Source organism: Martes martes, assembly GCF_963455335.1.
Source record: "Martes martes genome assembly, chromosome: 12".
NCBI lineage: Eukaryota > Metazoa > Chordata > Mammalia > Carnivora > Mustelidae > Martes > Martes martes.
In genome coordinates, this window is record NC_137900.1 from 45,213,657 (window position 1) to 45,233,775 (window position 20,119).

The following is a 20,119-nucleotide window of genomic DNA, read 5'->3' on the forward strand; positions in this document are numbered from 1 at the left end:
TTAGCCGTGTAACTAACACTCCAGGGCGGTCAATGAAACGTGACAAACAAGTTGGCAGGGGCCTTGGAGGCGGAGGAATTCACAGTTAAGGATCATTTGGGGCTAGGGGCTTGTCAAGGAAGACTTTAAGAGGTGGGAGGTAAGCTAGCTAAGTAGCGGGTAGGGTTTTAGGTGGGCGGGCAGGCGTGGCGTTGGGAACCGAAGACTCCTGCAGCGCCTGTCGGGGTGGCGCGCGCAGGGGACAGGCCTAACCCCTTGGGCCACGGCGCGTGCGCAGTCTAGCGCTGGCGCCGGGCGCGCGTCCCGCGGAAAGCCGGCCAGGATCCGAAAACGCGAGACCCCGCCGGCCAAGGCGGGAAAAGGCTCGCGCATGCGCGTCTCGGAGCTTCGGGCTCGCCAGGATGGGGAAAGGGAGGTGGAGTTTCCAACAGGGAACTTGACCCGTTAGCAGCCGCGGCCATGGCGGCGCGCTCGTCGCCCTCGCCGCTCCCTCCGCCCTCAGGGCGACAGTTGGGCCCCTGGTCCCCACGTGTTGGGCGGGGGACTGTGGTACACGCAGTGCGCAGCGAGGCCTCGGGGCTTGCGAGCGCAGTGCGGGAGGGCGTCGTGGACAAAAACGATATATGCTGGCGGGGCGAAGAAGGGTCAGGGGGCCGGCGAGGGCCAGGGGGGGCGGCTCCGGCTCAGGCTCCCCTCCTCAGCTCGCCCAAGGGGTCCAAGCGGCTAGAGGGCATCTCGGTAGAGGAGGCGATGGTGACCCGGACGCAGCTGCTGGAGGAAGAGCTGAGCAGCCTAAAGGAGGAGCTGGCCCTGTGTCAGGTATCGAGGTGGCCGCCGGCCTTTCCCCTACACAGCGGGGCCGGGGCCGGGCCGGTGGGTAGGCGCGCCCCTCTCCCTCTGCCTTAGGCTGCGTCGCTGCGCGGGTTCGGGACCCACCCATCTCCGCCCCGCGGCGCTCCCTCCCGGCTTCCACACGCAGCCCGGCCCGCTGCTTGGTGCTGGGGGGACGCGGCAGTGCCCGCAACTCCCCGACCTGGGGCTCCCACCGCTCTCTGGACAGGCTGGGCAGGGTTCGCCTCGGCGCCCTGGGTTTGGTTTTCTTCACTTGGATGCCACCAAAACGTGCAGTCGCACCGCCCCCCTCCCCAAAAGCCCAAGTTCCCGGTCGTGATGGTTAAGTAGTACTTAGAGAGGAGTTGAGTGAGTCCACGAGTTGATAGGTTGAACAGGAAAGTTGAAACACGTCTATTAAAATGAAGTCCACCGATGAAGGAACCTGTTTTTAATTTGCAAACACTTGTTCTTAAGTCAGCCTAAGTTAAACTTAAGTGGTAAACACAGATCAATAATTTTTAGGGAGTTTTAGTCCGGGAACTTTAACACATAATAGATGATGCTCGATGTTTATTAATCAGCTATACAAATTCTATAGTCCTTGAGACAGAAAATTCATTTTCATGTCATCGTAAATCAATTATGTTAATTTACTTGCCTGTTCTATGTAGAGTTATTAAAGATGGCTGCACTCATGTTCAAAGAGATTTGATTTCATTTTAGTTTTGCATCCTTACCACCATCTCTTCTCTGATTTTACCAGAACCTTTAGACAGCGTTGGGCGATATAAATGTTGGGGATTCACTCAACAATAAATCTTTTAATCACTTTGTCTTCAAGATAGAACCAATTAGGAACTGCTAACAACCAGGGTAACTTTGTGAACAGTATCATCAGTTTAGGTTAGTAAAAATTCGTGAAATTCATTCTCTCTCATAGTTTGTTCTATTGGATTCTTTTGCCCCTTTTGTAGGTCCTTGCTGATTGAGTCAAGGCTGTAAAAACAGGACAGTTTTGTTCAAATTGAATATGCATTTGCTTAAACAGGCTGGGGAAATATTATGTGACTGCTTTTTCATTTTCCCATTTTCTGTTCTTCACTGGATAAGGAGCGAAGGAACAAATAAGAGACACCAGTGAACTAAAGCATTTTGTCCTCTGCACACCTCACCCTTGGATAAAGATGTTAACCCATGATAAGGGTTTTGTAACTTGGACAAGTCCTAATCTCAGATGCTATTTGCCCATATCTTCTTTACTCTCCCCTTTCCCTTTCTCTATGTATCCTAGTTATAGCTGTCTACGGAGCTGAGATACTTACTTTTTACAACTGACTTGATTAAGGAAATCACTCTGTTGAAAACAGCCCATTGACCCCCTCCCCCAAATCCATTCCCTAGTCTTTAAAAATGTAGTTTCACATATGGTGTTGGCTCTTGTGACCTTGGAAGTATATGGACTAGGAAGATGATTAGATTGCTCTAGGCAGATGTAAGAATAGAGATGGTCATAATTGGGCTAGGATCATGGTTCTTGAGATTTTTGTAATATTGACACTGTCAGATGATCACAGGCATTCCAGTAATGTGAGATGAGATTGGCAGTATGCCATTCAAAACCGTGGTCAAACCACACTCCTGCTCTTGGGTAAACTTGGGAGAAATAACAATTGAACCCCCAATTGTTTTATTAAAAAAAAAATTTACATAAACATTCACTTTTAGACCTTTTTATTTTGTTCTACTTACTTACTCAGCTAGAAATCACATACCCAAAAATGTAGGATTAACCCCGTTTTTCAAACCTTTCAAAAATTGCAACTCAACATAAATTCATTTGTCATCTTAACCTAGTAAGTATACACACATACATATACCTAGAATTTCAGGAACAATGTTTACCCTGTTTGTCATGGACTTTGATTTTTCTTCAAAATTCTATTTTTTAAGAGAATACTGCTCAGATCTACCAAATTAATTCGACACAGAAATGGATCAAATGTACATTTTGGGGAAAAAGAATTCTGCAAATTAGTCTAGTCATAAGTAGTAGATTCGTACAGGTTAGTTGGGTTTTTTCCCATGTTTAGCTTACAAGAATTCAATTATATGTACTTGGTGGAGAACAAGAAGGTTTGAGTGGGTCCATATACCATTCCACCCCATTGGAGTACTCAGAATAAGCATATAAAAGAAAACAATATCAGTTCCAAGTATTTATCATCCAACTCTGTGTGATTGTAATATTGAAGTTTTTTGTTTTGTTTTTTAATGGCTCCATACTAGCAAGCAACATGCACATAATGCTTAGCTGAAGAAAACATCATTTACTTCAGTGTGGGGAGAAAAGCTGTCTGTATTGGACCTACTGGAGGATAAGAAATTGGCTTCCTAATATAGCTTGTCCTTCAAGGGTGCTTCAAAGGACAATTTTAAGTTTGTGACATTTATGCCTTATTCATTGATTTAGAACCCAACTTCACCCTACTCTTAATTTTGATTATGAATTTCAAGAATGTGTTCTATTTGCAGTTTAGGATATTGCAGTTTAGGATAGGATATAGTATGTGTATGTGCACATTTATTACCACCTGTAGAATACCGGAAGATAAGAAGTAATGTTACATATGTATAATATATAGACATATATATATACATACACATATATTTGTGTGTTACGTGTGTATGTATATCTCAAAGCTTATTTTCTTTTTCGGTAGCAGCCAAAAATATTCACTAAACCTGTAAGCCAGTTTCAGGTTCAAACTGATTTAGGGCATTAAATGAAATATATGTTGATACCTGGCTGGATCAGTCGTAGAGCGTGCAACTCTTGATTTCCAGGTTGTGTTCAAGCCCTGCATTGGATGTAGAGTTTACTTAAAAAATGAAACAAAAAAATATATATATGTTTATTACTCCAACTTTAGTGATGAAACTAAGTTTAATGAAGCATGTGATGTTGGAATTAAGATTATATGACTAGTTATATTTTTTGTTAAAATATTTAGGTGTGTTGAAAACTTATCCATTTCATAAAGAAGAACAATTTTGAAAACCTATTTTTTTTTAAAGATTTTATTTATTTATTTGACAGAGAGATCACAAGTAGGCAGAGAGGCAGGCAGAGAGAGAGGGGGAAGCAGCCTCCCCACTGAGCAGAGAGCTGGATGTGGGGCTCAATTCCAGGACCCTGAGATCATGACCTGATCCGAAGGCAGAGGCCTAACCCACTGAGCCACCTAGGCGCCCCTTGAAAACCTATTGTATAATTAAAATCCTCACCAGTGTTAGTAGTTGTATTTTGGTATGTGAATCTTTTTGTGTAATTATTTTTCATAATAATAATTTATTGAGAGGCTACTTTGTGCTATACTTTGTAATTAAATTCATTCCATTGTTTTCCCTAGGTTCTGGTAGGCAAATTATTTATTTAATGAGGGACATAGTTTTCATACGTTTGTTGAATTCATTCCTCCAGTAGAGATAAAGCGAGGGTCTGTTATGTTGCCAGTCACTAAACTAGGTGCAGGGAAAGTATGTACCCAGTGAAAAAGATGATTTTGTGTGTCTGTGTCTGCCAAGTTGATACTTATTTCCCTACCAGCTAATAAGTGAAAGTCAAGGCGAGTCCATTACTAAGATAATTTAGATTAAAATCTCCAAATATTTGGTCAACTCTTTTTTGTAGGCTGAGTTTACTATACTTTGTGATGTAGAGATTTTTTTCATCATATTTTTTTGGATTTCTTGCTGTATCTCTTTCACTGTGCTAGAGCTAAGCCCTTTGTCATTAAGTCATATTTAAGTGGAAGTAATTCATTTTATAAATTAAGAAAACCTACTCTTTTACATTTTTACTTAATGTTGACCTTTCTTAGTATTTTAGGTAGAAAAGTTGAGGTGAAAATACATGTAAATCTTTGCTATTTTGTTTTGATGTGAGCTGTAAGATAAATTTATAGGTATTACTGATTTCCAGGGATTTTGTAATTTCCTCAACATGCCTTTTAAAAATAGATTAGAGCACATTATGTTGCATGGTTTATTCTTTCTTACCTTCACTACCTTCCAGGCAGGTTATGACATGTGATTTATATACTGACATTTCTTGTTTTTAACTTGAATCATTTTAATACCCAAATTCTAAATTCTTGTTTCTAAAGGGATAAAGTAAAGCACGATATATAGGAATGTTTAGATAAGGTAGTACTCTTTAGTACTCAGGCTGTCAAAAGTCTTCTGAAAACAAGTAAGTAAGCAGTCAAACAAAGTAGATCAAAGATTTGAGCATTAAAAAATGAAAACATAAAAATTTAGAAGGAAGTGAATGTAGTAAATATATTTGTAATCTCTGAGTAGAGAAGGCACATCAGAAAAATTGATAATAAAATCCATAAGTCATAATAGAAAAGATGGATAAATATGAATATATAAAATTAATAATTACCCTTTTGCAAAAGCACTCCATCATAAATAAAGCTAAATAAGCAACAACATACTAGGAAAACAATATTTGTAACCCATTTTGTGGACATAAGTCTAATTTTAAGATTCCCAGCAGTAACTTTTATATTTCATTTACAGAACTTGGTCACATCCCATAGGTAAGAGGGGCCAGGGTTTTACTTGGGCAGCAAAGAGCCAAATGGTTTATGTTACCAACAGGAAGGAGAGAATGGATGATGGACACAGACCCACATAGAAATATCTGTCGCACAAGTAAAACCAACCAACCAAATATAATAATATGAAATGTGCTGTGGAAAAAAAAATTAAATAGGGTAAAGGGTTATCAGAGACTTAGGAGTTTGGGTGGCTGTAAATATAGTAGACAGAGAAGATTTCTTTTGCGGTGACATTTAAGCAAAGACCTGAATGAAGTGAGGAAATAATCTACATGAAAATCTGGTGCATGGTACATGTGCAGAGGCCCTGGCACAAGCAGAACAAGAAAACCAGTGTGTATAATAAATGGAGAGAGTGATAGATGAGGTTGGAGAGGTATGTATGGGTCAGATAATGTTGGGTTTTGTAGCCTTGTTATAGAATTTGGATTATTTTCTTAACTGATGGGAATCCATTGGAGGATTTTTAGCTAAGGAGGCCAGGGGACCACCATGGATGGCTAGGCGAGAGATGGAGTTGATTTGGACTAGGACGGTGGTGGAGGTGGTGAAAAATGATTATAATGGGATATATGTTGTAGGTAAAAACAATAGGATTTACTGACTGGATATGAAATATGAGGAAAAGAGAACAGAATTGACTTGTAAGTGTTAGGCCTTTGAACAAATGACTTAGATGATGGCGTCGTTTTCTGAGCTGAAGAGGAGTAAGTTTGTAAAAAGTAGGAAATCAAGAATTTTTTTGTTTAAGTTAAATTTGAGATATCTACTAGGTATTCAAATGGAATTATTGAGTTGGAGATTGGAGTCTGCACCTAGGGGTGGAGAAAACATCTAAGGATGGAAATGTTGTAAGTCCTCAGTATGTAGTTAATACATAAAACCATGGAACTGAATGAGGTCCCCTAGAGCAATGGTTCTCAACCTTGAGTGCACAAAATCACCTGAGGAACTTTTAAAAAAAATACTGGTACTTGAAACTTACCTGAAACCAATTAAGTCAGAATCTCTAGATCATCACTATTTTTAAAAACTTCTTTTAAAAACTTCTCCCAAAGTGACTCCTAACTCTCAATCACAATTGTTGTAACAACTGGCCTAGGCATTAAGACTAAAACTGCCCATTGTCTATGGGATTCAGCTACAAAGAGGACCTTGAAAAAGGAATTTAACATCATAGTGGGGATGGACATCTGACTGGAGAAAGTAATAGAGTGAATGGAAGTGAGGAAGTGGAGACCATTACTATAGGTAACTCTTCCAAGGAATTTTGCTGAAAAGGGGAGCTGAAAAATGGAGCAGTAAATAGAGGGCAATTCTCTTTTAAAGAAAATTTTGTCATTCAGCATTCCAACCTTTACAACCCTGAAGTGTCGCTGGTAGAAATAGTAAACGTGAATGTGAAGTGCCAGAGTGTGGAGTGCTAAGAACTTCTTAAAATAAAGCTTTCCTGTTATACTTTACAAGAATCTATTTTATAGTTATAGAACTAGGGATCAAGTAATTTCTTTTCATGTTTTAATTTAATGTAGTGTCCTCTCTGATTTAACTACAAAGCAGTGCATTAAACATGTCTTTTGTTTCTTTAAGGCTGATAAAGAATTTGTATGGTCTTTGTGGAAACGTCTCCAGGTGACAAACCCAGATCTCTCACAAGCAGTCAGTTTGATTGTGGAAAGGTGAGCTCCCAAGTTATTTTTCTATGAGTATTTGGTTTGTTGAATTTGTTTTGCTTTCTTATTAAAATTAAAACTTGACATTAAGTCCCTAAAGAGATTTGACTTCCAAATGAATGTGGAGCATGATATAATTATTGGACTTATTTCAAGGGGTGCCAAGTCACCAAATACAAATAGGCCATATCTCCTGCTTGTATTCTGATGTATTTGGGAAGTTGGCAGGTAAGAGATAATGCTGTGACTTGGACACTGTGTGCGTCTAATGTGTCTGTGTATATGTGTGTGTTGAGCTATTACAGCTTTGACTTTAAAAATTGGAGAAGTACCTGTTATTTGGCTTTTTACTCTGAAACTGCCTCTATTGACAACTTTCTAGACATGGCTCACTTTTCCCCTGAGGTAACTGCATTGTGTACTTTAAAGTCTGAGATGACATTGTCAGAATAGAGTAAGTATTCTGAAATAGACTGAGGGATTTCATTTAGTAGTCATTTAGTGTATTACACTGTAGGGGATGCCCATTCATTTAACTATAGATTATTGGGCCTCTCCTTGGTCATTAGAAACAGTGGAGTGATGCTGGGTACTCTTTATCAAACATTTGGTATACAGTAGTCCCATGATGCTTAGCCTAACAATTAAAACACTTGGTTTCTTATTAAATAGATTTCAGTACATTGCCTAAGTGAGAAGCTAAGCACATGGATGCCTTTTTCCTTTTCTTTAATTGAATCATGATTATATAATCTGAATATAATTTTTTTAAGACTTTATTTATTTGACAGAGATCACAAGTAGGCAGAGAAGCAGGCAGAGAGAGAGAAGGAAGCAGGCTCCCCGCTGAGCACACAGCCCGATGCGGGGCTTGATCCCAGGACCCTGGGATCATGACCCGAGCCGAAGGCAGAGGCTTTAACCCACTGAGCCACTCAGGTGCCCCTGAATATCATTTTTTGGTAACTTGAACCTTTGGTGTATCTAGGCCTAGGATCATTCCAGTGTTCTCTGGAATTAACTTTTTAAAATCTGTGATACATACCTATGTATAGTTTTACCATCCTTAGTTATTGTGAACACTTAAAATAGTGTAATCACTTTCTCTTCATGTTACTTATATGTCCAGCTCGTCAGTCAGTTTTTCTCTTTTGGCGATCTGGATTAGCCTTTTGTTGCAGTACCCTTGGTACTTCCTCAATCATCCTTGAGATGAAATGTGGTCACTCTTCATCCCACTCTGTTTTCTACTGAATAAACTTTCTAGAAGTTATATTCTTGGAACTTCAGTAGTCATTTCGGTGATTCTTTCACTATCTTCTCATTTTATTTGTATATATACTTTCCAATTTTCTAATTTGGTATTTTTATTTATTTTTTAACTTAAATTCTATTAATTAACATATAACATATGATTGGTTTCAGAGGCAGAGATCAGTGATTCATCAGTCTTATATATTACTCAGTGCTCATTATATCACATGCCCTCCTTAATGTCCATCAGGGACCTTATCCCTCTGCCTCCCTCCCCTCCAGCAGCCTTCAGTTTATTTCCTATGATTAAGAGTCTCTTATGGTTTGTCTCCCTGTCTGGTTTTGTCTTGTTTTATTTTTTCCTCTCTTCTTCTGTGATTCTCTGTTTTGTTTCTTAAATTCTAACATATGAGTGAGATTGTATGATAATTCTTTCTTTGATTGACTTATTTTGCTTAGCATAATACCTTCTAGTTCCATCCACATCATTGTAAATGACAAGATTTCATTCTTTTTGATTGCTGAGTAATATCCTATTTATATATGCCACATCTTTATCCATTCATCTATCGATGGACATCTGGGCTCTTTCCATAGTTTGGCTATTGTGGACATTGCTGCTATAAACATTGGGTGCAGATGCCCCTTTGAATCACTGCATTTGTATCTTTGGGGTAAATACCTAATGGTATAATTGCTAGGTCATAGGGTAGCTCTGTTTTCAACTTTTTGAGGAACCTCCATACTGTTTCCCAGAGTGGCTGCACCGGCTTGCATTCCTACCCACAGTGTGAGAGGGTTCCCCTTTCTCCATATCTCCAACATCTGTCGTTTCTTGACTTGTTGATTTTAGCCGTTCTGACTTGTGTGAGGTGGTACTCCTTGTGGTTTTGATTCATTTGGTATTTTTTTAAAACTTGCTAAAACTTTCTATAATTTTCACTTTCTTCTTGGTCAAGACAGAAACAAATATTAAAATATTGTTGGGTCATTTGTCTTATCCTTTAAGATTTCTATTTTTCAGTATACATATAAAAGTAAATATATACAATTTGTAAATAAATGCACATATATTTTGGGGTGGATACGCAAAAGCTTTTTGCTGGTAAGATATGTAATGGGAAATTTTGGAGATTATTGCTTTACAGCTATGATTCTTGAAATTTTAGTATGCATAAGATATACCTGGCAAATTTCTTAAAATAGAGATCTCTGGAATTTTCCCTTGATCTACTGAATCTCTAGGGATGGGTTCCAGAAATGTCCTTAAAATATAAGCTTTCCAGATAATTCTGATGTTGACCATAGGCCCTACTCTGAGAGATTTTGGAACTTGAGTTGACTTTTTGAAATTGGAAACTTGTTTAAGTGACATTTATAATTTTATAATTATGTGAACATTATTTCCTAGAAAACTGTAGTATTTTTCAGCCTATTAAAGATGAAGAATGGTATACCATTCAGTCTTTTCTTTCAAAAAAGAATATTCTCAATATCAAAGTCAAATACACTGTCTTTCTGTGTAGTCCATTAGTTACCCAAATAATGCTACATTTAAGTCTGTTTAAAATCTATACCTTGGTCTTCCTGGACAACTTTATTTCCCCTTGGAATTTCTAATTGCCCTCCTTTTTTGCTCTTTTTTATAATAAGAATATCTTTGTATAATGACTGAAGACATTCTTCCTTGAGCCCGTTGGCTTCTGGTATGAATTTAGACCAATTGCTTTCTAAACCTATTCATAGCTATCATCCTAGAACTTCTTTTCATTGTACCCTTGGGCTAGTTCCACAGTTCCTGGGATCCCACATCTTTCTTTTTCTTTTTGTTGGGTTATATTTTCAAAATTATTTCTCAGAAAGGATGCACAAGTGTTCCACTTTCTGACTGCTTACGTGCCTGAAAATGTCTTTAATTTGTCCTTATACTTGACTGATACTTTAGCTCAATATGAAATTTCATTTTATTTATTTATTTAAATTTTAAGATATTTTTTCTTTTAAGATTTTGCTTATCTGAGGGAGAGAAAGCAGGAGCAGGGGGGAGCAGCAGGCAGAGGGAGAGGGAGAAGGAGGCTCCCCACAGAGCGGAGAGCTTAACATGGAGCTCCTTGATCCCAGGACCCTGGAGATCATGACCAGAGCCAAAGGGAAGCACTTAACTGACTGAGCCACCCAGTACCCTGGAATTTTTGATTTTCCAGTGCTTATAAAAATTATAAAATTTTTATAATTATAAAAATTATAAAATTTTTATAATTATAAAAATTTTAAAATTTCCAGTGCTTATAAAAATTACACTATACTGTACTATTACACTATACTGTAGTCTATTAGTGTACAGTAGCATTATGTCTAGAAAAACAACGTATATACCTTAATTTAAAAATACTATATTGCCCCCCCCCAAAAAAAAGCTTTAATGCTAAAAAAATGCAAAACATCATCTGAACTTTCAATAAGTTGTAATCTTTTTTCTGGTGGAGGGTGTTGCTTTGATGTTGATGGCTGCTGAGTGATCAGGTTGGTAGTTACTGACAGTTGGGGTGGCTGTGACAGTTTCTTAAAGTAAGGCAACAATGAAGTTTGCCACATCAACTGACTCTTCCTTTCCTGAAAGATTTCTCTGTAGCATGCGATGCTGTTTGATACCATTTTACCCTCAGTAGAATTTCTTTCAAAATTGGAGTCAGTTCTTTCAAACTGAAAGATTCATAAATCCTTTGTTGTCATTTCAACAATCTTACGGCATCTTCACCAGGAAGGCTCTCAAGAGCCTTTGTTTTCTTTGTTCATCTGTAAGAAGCAACTCATAATCTGTTAATTGCAGCAGTTCAGTCACATCTTCAGACTTGGCTTCTAATTCTAGTTGTCTTGCAGTTTCCACCACACCTGCAATTACTTCTTCCACCAAAGTCTTAAATCCTTCAAAGTCATCTATGAGGGTTGGAATCAACTTTGTCCAAACTCTTGGTAATGTTGGTATTCTAACCTCTTCCCATGAATCATGACTGTTCTTCATGGGATCTAGAATGGTGAATCCTTTCCAGAAGCTTTTCAATTGACTTTGCCCAGAGCCATCAGAAAAATCATGATCTATGGCAGCTCTAGCCTTATGAAATCTATTTCTTCAATTATAAGACTTGAGAGTTAAAATCACTCCTTGATCCATGGACTTCAGAATGGATGTTGTGTTAGTAGGCATTAAAACATTGTCCATCAGAGCTCTTGGGTGACCAGGTAGATTGTCAGTGAGCAGTAACATTTTGAAAGGAATCTTTTTTTTTTTTTTTTTTTTTTTTTAGGAGTTGATCTCAACAGTGGGTTTAAAATATTCAGTAAAGCATGTTGTAAATGGATGTACTGTCATCCAGACTTTGTTCCATTTCTTGAGGATAGGAGAAGTAGATTTAGTGTAATTCTTAATTGCCCTATGGTTTTCAAAAATGGTAAATGAGCATTGGTTTCAACGTAAAGTCACCATATGTGTTAGCCCCAAAATAGAGTCAGCCTGTCCTTTGAAGTTTTGAAGCCAGGCATTGACTTCTCTCTAGCTGTGGAAGTCCTAGATTGCATCTGCTTCCAATAGAAGGCTGTTTCATCTATATTGAAGATCTGTCATTTAGTATAGCCACCTTTATTAATTCTCTTAGCTAGATCTTCTGGGTAATTTGGTATAGCTTGTCTGTTAGCACCTGCTGCTTCACCTTGCACTTAGAGGTCATGGCGATGATTTCTTTCCTTCAACTTCATGAACCAACCTCTGCAAGCTTCAGATTTTTCTTCGGTAGCTTCTTTACTTCTCTCAGCTTCACAGAATTGAAGAGAGTTAGGGCTTTGCTCTGGATTAGGCTTTGGCTTAAGGGAATGTTGTAGCTGGTTTAATCTTCTGTCCAGACCCACTAAAACTTTCTCCATATCAGCAGTAAGGCTGTTTAGCTTTCTTATCATTCATGTGTTCACTGGAGTAGAAACTTTAATTCCCTCAAGAACTTCTCCTTTGCCTTTATAACTTGGCTAACTGTTTGGTGCAGGAGGCCTAGCTTTTGGCCTGTCTTGGCTTTTGACATGCCTTTTTCACTAAGCTTAATTATTTCTCGCCTTTGATTTCAAGAGAGATGTACAACTCTTCCTTTCACTTGGACACTAGTGGCTTCTGTAAGGTTATTAATTGGCTTAATTTCAGTATTTTTGTGTCTCAGGGAATAGGGAGGTGTGAGGAGAGGGAAAGATATGGGGGAATGGCCAGTCGGGGAGCAGTCAGAGCACACATATTTATCAATTAAGTTTGCCATCTTATATGCATGTAGTCTGTGGTGCCCTAAAACAGTTATAAGAGTTTGAAATGTTGCGAGAATTACCAAATGTGACACAGAGACATGAAGTGAGCAAATACTGTTGGAAAAATAGTACCAGTAGACTTAATTTGACACAGGATTGTGACAAACCTTCCATTTTTGAAAAACTTCGTATCTGCAAAGCATAATATAGCAAAGCACAGTAAAATGAGGTTTGCTAGTCCATATATTTGTGTTCATGTGTTTTACTTTCTATTATGGAATATTTCAATTAGATGTAAAGACAGAGATAATATTTTAATGAACTCCCATGTTTACTCATCATCTAGCTTAAATAGTTATCAACACATGACCAACCTTATTTTATCAGTAAATGTCTACTTCCTTCTTGTCTGCTCTGTCTACCAGTAATGGATTATTTTGAAGCAAATCCCAGATATCATCCACAATTACATACGTGTTTATAGTCAGTTCATGTTATTCACAGCAGTTATGTTCTATAAAGTCTTTGAAAACATTGAATTAGCCAACACGGGACCACTGCTTGTGGGGAAGTAAAGGTTTAGGTTCCTATGAGCCTTTGGCACAACTTCTTGTCAGCTGGTCAACATATAACATTGTTTTAGGTATGTTTCTCTTTAAAGACATCTTATGTAATATGTATTATTGACTCATTACTGTTGAACTCATGATACCCTATAACTCATGCTTGAGCAAAAGTTGTCTAATACATTCTTTACTTCAAAAGGCACATCACAGTTTTCTTACACTTAGGAACACTAGATAACACTTCAGCATTATGCCTGGTGATCATTTTTAACCGTGAAATCAACAACGAAAAGTGAAAAATTGTGAAAACTGTGGCACTAAATAGAACATGAGAACACTTGTCAATGGTATGAGAACTGAAACAGAACATCCCCTTGTCTAACCTCTGCTGGCAACATGTGGTTTGAGTGACTTAAATTTTTTGCCACATCGGGCATGCATGCATATGACTGAAAAATGGCGTGAGTATTGATTGTAGGCTTAGAAATGAATTTTAGTGAATAAGCAAATTGACAAATTCTGAGTCCTGGAATGAGGATTGATTCTATCTCTAAACAATAAGGGTTCTTTTTTTTTTTTTTTTTAAGATTTTATTTATTTGACAGAGACAGACACAGAGTAAGAGAGAGGGAACACAAGCAGGGGGAGCAGGAGAGGGAGAAGCAGGCTTCCTGCCGAGCAGGGGAGCCAGATATGGGTCTTGATCCCAGGACCCTGATATCATGACCTCAGCCGAAGGCAGCCACTTAACGACTGAGCCACCCAGGCACCCACAATAAGTGTTCTTTTTAATAAAACCATGGGATCGTAGTTAAGAGTTTTGTGATTATTCCTGAATACAAGTCAAATATCCAGTCAGTTTTCAGATTTCTCCAATAGTCTCATAACTCTTCTTCTATTATTATTATTATTTATTTTTTTTGAGGGAGAGCACATGAGAGAGAGCATGAGCAGGGGTGAAGGAAGCAGAGAGAGAGGTAGAGAGAGAATCTCAAGCAAGCATGGAGCCCAACATGGGCTCGATTTCATGACCCTGAGATCATGACCTGACTTAAAATCAAGAGTCAGAGTCTTAACTGACTGAGCCACCCAGGCTCATACTTATTTAAAAACTTGGTTTGTTCTGGGGTGCTGAGTGTGGAGCCTGCTTAAGATTCTCTTTCTCTCTCTCTGGCCTCCCACCTCTGCTCATGCTCTTTCTCAAAAAAAAAAAAAAAAAAAAAAAAAAAAGTTAGTTTGCTCCTACGAGGACTCAAACACAGTCTACCCACTGAATATGTAGGTTCCTTTTCCTTCTCTTCTTTCTCTTTGCAACTCTTTTTGTTTATTTTTTTAAAGATTTGTTTATTTGAGTGGGGGGAGGGGCAGAGAGAAACAGTGAATCTTAAGCAGGCTCCCCACTGAGCAAGGAGTGTGGAGCCCAATGGGGGGCTTGATCCCACTATTCTGAAATCATAAGCTGAAATCAAGAGTTGGATGCTTAAGCAACTGGGCCACCCAGGCGCCCCTCTCTTTGAAACTTAAAATAATAATAATAAATTGGTCCATTTATCCTGTGGAGTTTCTCACATTTTGGATTTTTCTGATTGTAATAGTCTGTATCCTATAGTTACCATATACTTGTCATTAGACCTAAAGACTTATTCAGATCTCATGTTTTGGCAAAAATCTTTTAGGTATAATTATATAATTCTTATCATATCAGAAAGCACACAGTGTCTTATCCAGATCTTTTTGTGAGAGCTTTGATCAATGTCTCTTTAGTCTTGAACATTCTGTATTCTTCTTTTTAATGGCATCATCTTGTTAAACCACCATGGTTGTTAGTTATCCTTTAGTAGGTCTTGTATTCTGGATTCGCTTGATTGCTTCCTTGTGTTGTCACTTAAACTTCTACTCTTTAATTATTACAAACTGAAAGGTAAATCTAAAGCTTGATTATATTCAGGTTCAACTTTTTTGGCACAAATATTTCATAAATTGTTCCATAGTATATCTCAAATGAAAGCGCATATTGTCTGATTGTGCTACTTTCAGTAATGATAGTATTAGTCAGTGCATTAAGGTGATGACAGTCTGATCCCTCTATTATAAAGTTGTATTTTTACCTTATGGCCAACAGGTAATCTAGAAAGTAAATATAGTAATGTATTGGTGCCCTGCAAGTGTTCACTTCTCCATCAACGTTTCACCTAATTTTAGTATACATTGATTATCTGAATTTATTATTTCATTAGGAGCCAAAAGTTGTGATTTTATATGTTTTTTATTTCTTCTCTATTAACTGGAATTCTTTAACTTTTTGTGACTTTTTAATATATATTATCTTTAAATTTTTAAATTTTTTGATTAGCTAATATGGCTATATGATTATATGATTCAACATTTTAAAAGTGTTGAAGATTATGCAATGGGGAGTGTCCCTCTCACTCCTGTCTCCAGCTATTCCTTTCCCTTCCTCACAAACAGTAATAATAGTGCATTTCTGTCTTTGATCCATTTTGAGTTAAGTTTTGTAAATGGTATAAATTAAGGATCCAACTTCATTCTTCTGCATGTGGATAGCCAGACGGCCCAGCACCTGTGGAAAAGACTATCCACGCTACCTCCCCCCTCCCACCCCAACTTGGATGGTCTTGTATTTGTTAAAAATAGGTTGACCAGAGATGCATGAGTTTTTTTTCTTGAATTCTCAGTGCTATTCTATTGGTTTGTATGCCCATTCTCATTCTAGTGTTAAACTGTCCTGATGACTGTTGTTGTGTCCTAGGTTTGAAATCAGGAGTGAATCCTGCTTACTTTGTTTTCAAGAGTGTCTTGGCTATTCTGGGTCTCTTATAATTCCAAGTGAATTTTACTGTCAGTTTATAAATTTCTACAAAGATGTGATCTAGAATTCTGATAGGGTTTATGTTGAATTTGTAGATCAATTTGAGGACTATTGCTATCTTAACAATGTTAAATTTCTATATCATGAATGTGGGATTTTTTCTAATTATTTAGTCTTTTAAAATTTCTTTCAACAATGTTTTCAGAGTTTATATTTTGCACTGTTTTGGATAAATTTATTTCTAAGTATTTTACTATTTATGATTCTGTTATAGATGGAATTGTTTTCTTAACCTTATTTTCAGATTGGTTAGTATAACTGTGTAGATTACAACTGATTTCTGCATATTGATCTCGTAACCTGCAAGCCTACTGAACGCATTTATTCTAATTCATTTTTTAGTGGATTCTTTAGGATTTTCTGTAAGATCGTATTATCTATAAATAGAGATAGTTTTGCTTCTTCCTTTTAACCTTGATGAGTTTTCTTTCTTTCTCTTGCCTACTTGCCCGGTGAGAACTCCAGTACATTGTTGAACGGAAGAGGCCAGAGCCAACATCCTTGTTTTATTATTATTTTTATTTATTTTTTATTTATTTTATTTTATATTTTTATTTTTTTATTTTTATTTTTCTTGATCAGAGGGAGAAAGCATCCAGTCCTTTACCATTAGGTGTAATGTTATCTGTGGGTTTTTCATAGGTGTCCTTTGGCAGGTTTAGGAAGTTCCCATATATTCATGGTTTGTTTTTTTAATCAAATGTTGGATTTTGTCAAATGTATTTTTAAAATTTTTTAAAAGATTTTATTTATTTATTTGAAATAGAATGAGAGAGAGCACGAGAGAGGGAGGGTTAGAAGGAGAAGCAGACTCCCTGCTGAGCACGGAGCCTGATGTGGCACTTGTTCCTAGGACTCCCAAGATCATGACCTGAGCCGAAGGCAGTCACTCGACTGACTGAGCCACCCAGGTACCCTCAAATGTATCTTCTGTGTATATTGAGATGATTGTGTGATTTTTGTTTCCATTCTACAGTGTATTACCTTAATTGATTTTCAGATAACTTTATATTCCTGGGGTAAATTCCATTTGGTGATTATCATGTATAATTTTTTTGATATGTTGTAGGATTTGGTTTGTTAGTATTTTGTTGAGGACTTTTATGTGTTCATAAGAGGTAATTAGTCTATAGTTTTTTTTTTTTTTTTTTCTCATGATATCTTTGTTTTTTGTATCAGGGGAGTATGGGCCTTATAAAATGGGTTGAGAAGTGTTTCCTTTCTTTTATTTTTTTCAGAAGGGTTATTGAAAAGCTGGTATTAGTTGTTCTTTAAATGTTTGATGGAATTCAGCCATAAACCCCTCCAGTCCTGGGCTTTGTGGTTAATTTTTTAATTGCTGATTGAATAGATTGGTTTAGGTTTTCTACTTTTTTCTTGAGTCAGTTTTGTTAATTTGTGTCTTTTTAGGAATTTATCTATTTTTTCTAGGTTGTCTAATATGCTGGCATGTAATTTTTCATAGCATTCGTTTATAATCCTTTTCATTTTTATTACATTGGTAGTAATGCCCTCTTTTTTTATTTCTGATTCTGATTGGTGACTTCTCTCTCTATTGTGGCCAACTAGGTAAAACCTTGTCAGTTTTATTGATCAGTCTTTAAAAAAAAACAGCTCTTGGTTTCATTATTTTTTTTCTATTGCTTTTCTATTCTGTTTCATTAATATTCCCTAATCTTTATTATTCCTCCTTTTTGCTTACTTTAGATTTTGTTAGCTCTTATTTTTTCACTAATGGTGGAACAGTAGGTTATTGACTTTAGACCTTTCTTCTTCCTTAATATAGTTATTTAGAGCCATAAATTTTCCTCTGAGCACTGCTTTAGCTATATCTATGTTTTGATATTTTGTGTTTTCCATTTCCTTCATTTCAAAGTATTTCCTGGTTTCTCCTTTGATTTCCTCTTTGACCTAGTGTTTATTTAGGAATGGGTTTAATTTCCTCATACTTGTGAGTTTCTCAGTTTTTTCCCTTTTAATTTCTATAAATGGTTGCCTTTCTTACTGATTTTTTGTAGATTTTCTTGAAAAGATATTTCTTCATTTGCCCTTAGGACCATTGCAGAAGTTTTCAGTGACTGTTTTAAAATAACGTTCACCAGTTTCAGTAGGAAATGGGTCAGTAGAGCTCCTCATCGTCATGACAGATGTCAGGCTTTCAGTGTTGTTGTAAGCTCCTAAATTTTGGGAGAATTTGTTAAAGATAGATTTATACACTAGATCAAAACTTACAAAATATATGTAGAGTTGTAATTGTGATCGGTATTACCAAATTGGGCCAATTTATATTTCCTTTAGCAATGTAAGAAGGTGCCTGTTTTCCCCACATCCTCGCCATCACTTTTTTTTTCAAATTTTTGTATTCTTGTGTATCTGAAAGGTAAAAAATGATATCCTGAAATAGTTTTAACTTCCATTTTTCTTATTATGCATGACTGAAGTCTAAGAGCCATTTTATATTCTTTTATGTGGACTTTTTCTTTTTTTTTTTTTTTTAAGATTTTATTTATTTGTTTAGCAGAGATACACAGAGAGAGAAGGAACACAAGCAGGGGGAGCGGGAGAGGGAGAAGCAGGCTTCCCGCAGAGCAGAGAGCCCAATGCGGGGCTCGATCCCAGGATTCTGGGATCATGACCTGAGCTGAAAGGCAGACACTTAATGACTGAGCCACCCAGGCGCCCCTGGACTTTTCTTTTATATATCTTTCTATATCCTTTTCCTATGGCATTTTTAATTCATGTCCTGTAGTGCCCTTCAAATTCAGTATATTATTTATAGAACTTAATAGCTTCTCCTTTGAGGTTTTTTTGTTTGTTTTTTACTGTATAACTTTTTTTTAACTGTATAAATATTTTATACCATTTTCTTCCTTTTCTCTAAATTTCAAGCATACCATTTTCTTCCTTTTCTCTAAATTTCACATCTTGAGGGTAATCTTTGATACTATTTGGTCTCTTTCTGAAGAAAATTAATTCCCGTGTTCAGTCACTTTCTCTTTTTTTTTTTTTTTTTTGAGAGAGAGAGAGAAAAAGAGAGTGTGTAAGGGAGTGCCAGAGAGAATGGGAGGGAGAAATTTCCAAGCAGGCTCCACACCCAGCACAGAGCCTGATGGGGGGCTCCATCTCACAACCCTGAGGTCAAGACCTGAGCCAAAATCAAGAGTCAGAGGCTTAACCAACTGAGCCACACAGGCACCTCAGTCACTTTCTCTTTTTGTCAGTCAGATCCAGTAATTCCTCTATGTCCTTAATTTCCATTCTCTCTGTCTAGGCTCTTGGTATTTCAGCTCTGAACATCTTACTGATTTCTTTTTCAAACAGGAATTCTGTTTTCTATCTTCACTTTGAGACAAAGCAATATTTAAGGCACCAAAGAAGATGATTTATAGAATTTAGGGTAAAGGTAACTAATGAAAATTCTAGGATCTTTTTAAAGTTTTTTTTTTTTTTTTTAAGACTGATTGATTGATTGATTGATTTTTAAGGTTTTATTTATTTGACACAGAGAGAGAGATCACAAGTAGACAGAGAGGCAGGCAGAGAGAGGGGGAAGCAGGCTCCCCGCTGAGCAGAGAGCCGGATGTAGGGCTCGATCCCAGGACCCTGAGATCATGACCTGAGCCAAAGGCAGAGGCTTAACTCACTGGGCCACCAAGGTGCTCCATTAAGATTTATTTTTAAGTAATCTCCACATTTAACATGGGCTTCAAATTCACAGCCTTGAGATCAACAGTCAGGTGTTCTACTGACTGACACAGCCAGGGGCCTCTAAGACCTTTTTTTTTTTTTAAAGATTTTATTTATTTATTTGTCAGAGAGAGAGAGAGAGAGAGAGAGCGAGCACTGGCAGACAGAGGCAGAGGGAGAAGCAGACTTCCTGCCAAGCAAGGAGCCCGATGTGGGACTCGATCCCAGGACGTTGGGATCATGACCTGAGCGGAAGGCAGCTGCTTAACCAACTGAGCCATCCAGGCGTCCCGGGACCTCTAAGAC

At 37.5% G+C, this 20,119-nt stretch overlaps 1 protein-coding gene across 5 annotated transcripts in view; it reads left to right on the forward strand.

The window, feature by feature from the left end:
* The first annotated feature begins 384 nt into the window (after positions 1 to 384).
* CNTLN (centlein) overlaps positions 385 to 20,119 on the forward strand; it is a 276,063-nt gene continuing 256,328 nt past the window's right edge. For 4 of the 5 annotated variants that reach the window (XM_080819727.1, XM_080819729.1, XM_080819731.1 and 1 more), the window contains exons 1-2: positions 385 to 819; positions 7,053 to 7,141. In XM_080819727.1, the coding sequence (XP_080675853.1) occupies positions 460 to 819; positions 7,053 to 7,141 (449 nt within the window). In that variant the 5' untranslated portion in view covers positions 385 to 459. The remainder of the gene's footprint in view (positions 820 to 7,052; positions 7,142 to 20,119) is intronic. The other variant, XM_080819730.1, reaches the window with a different exon arrangement.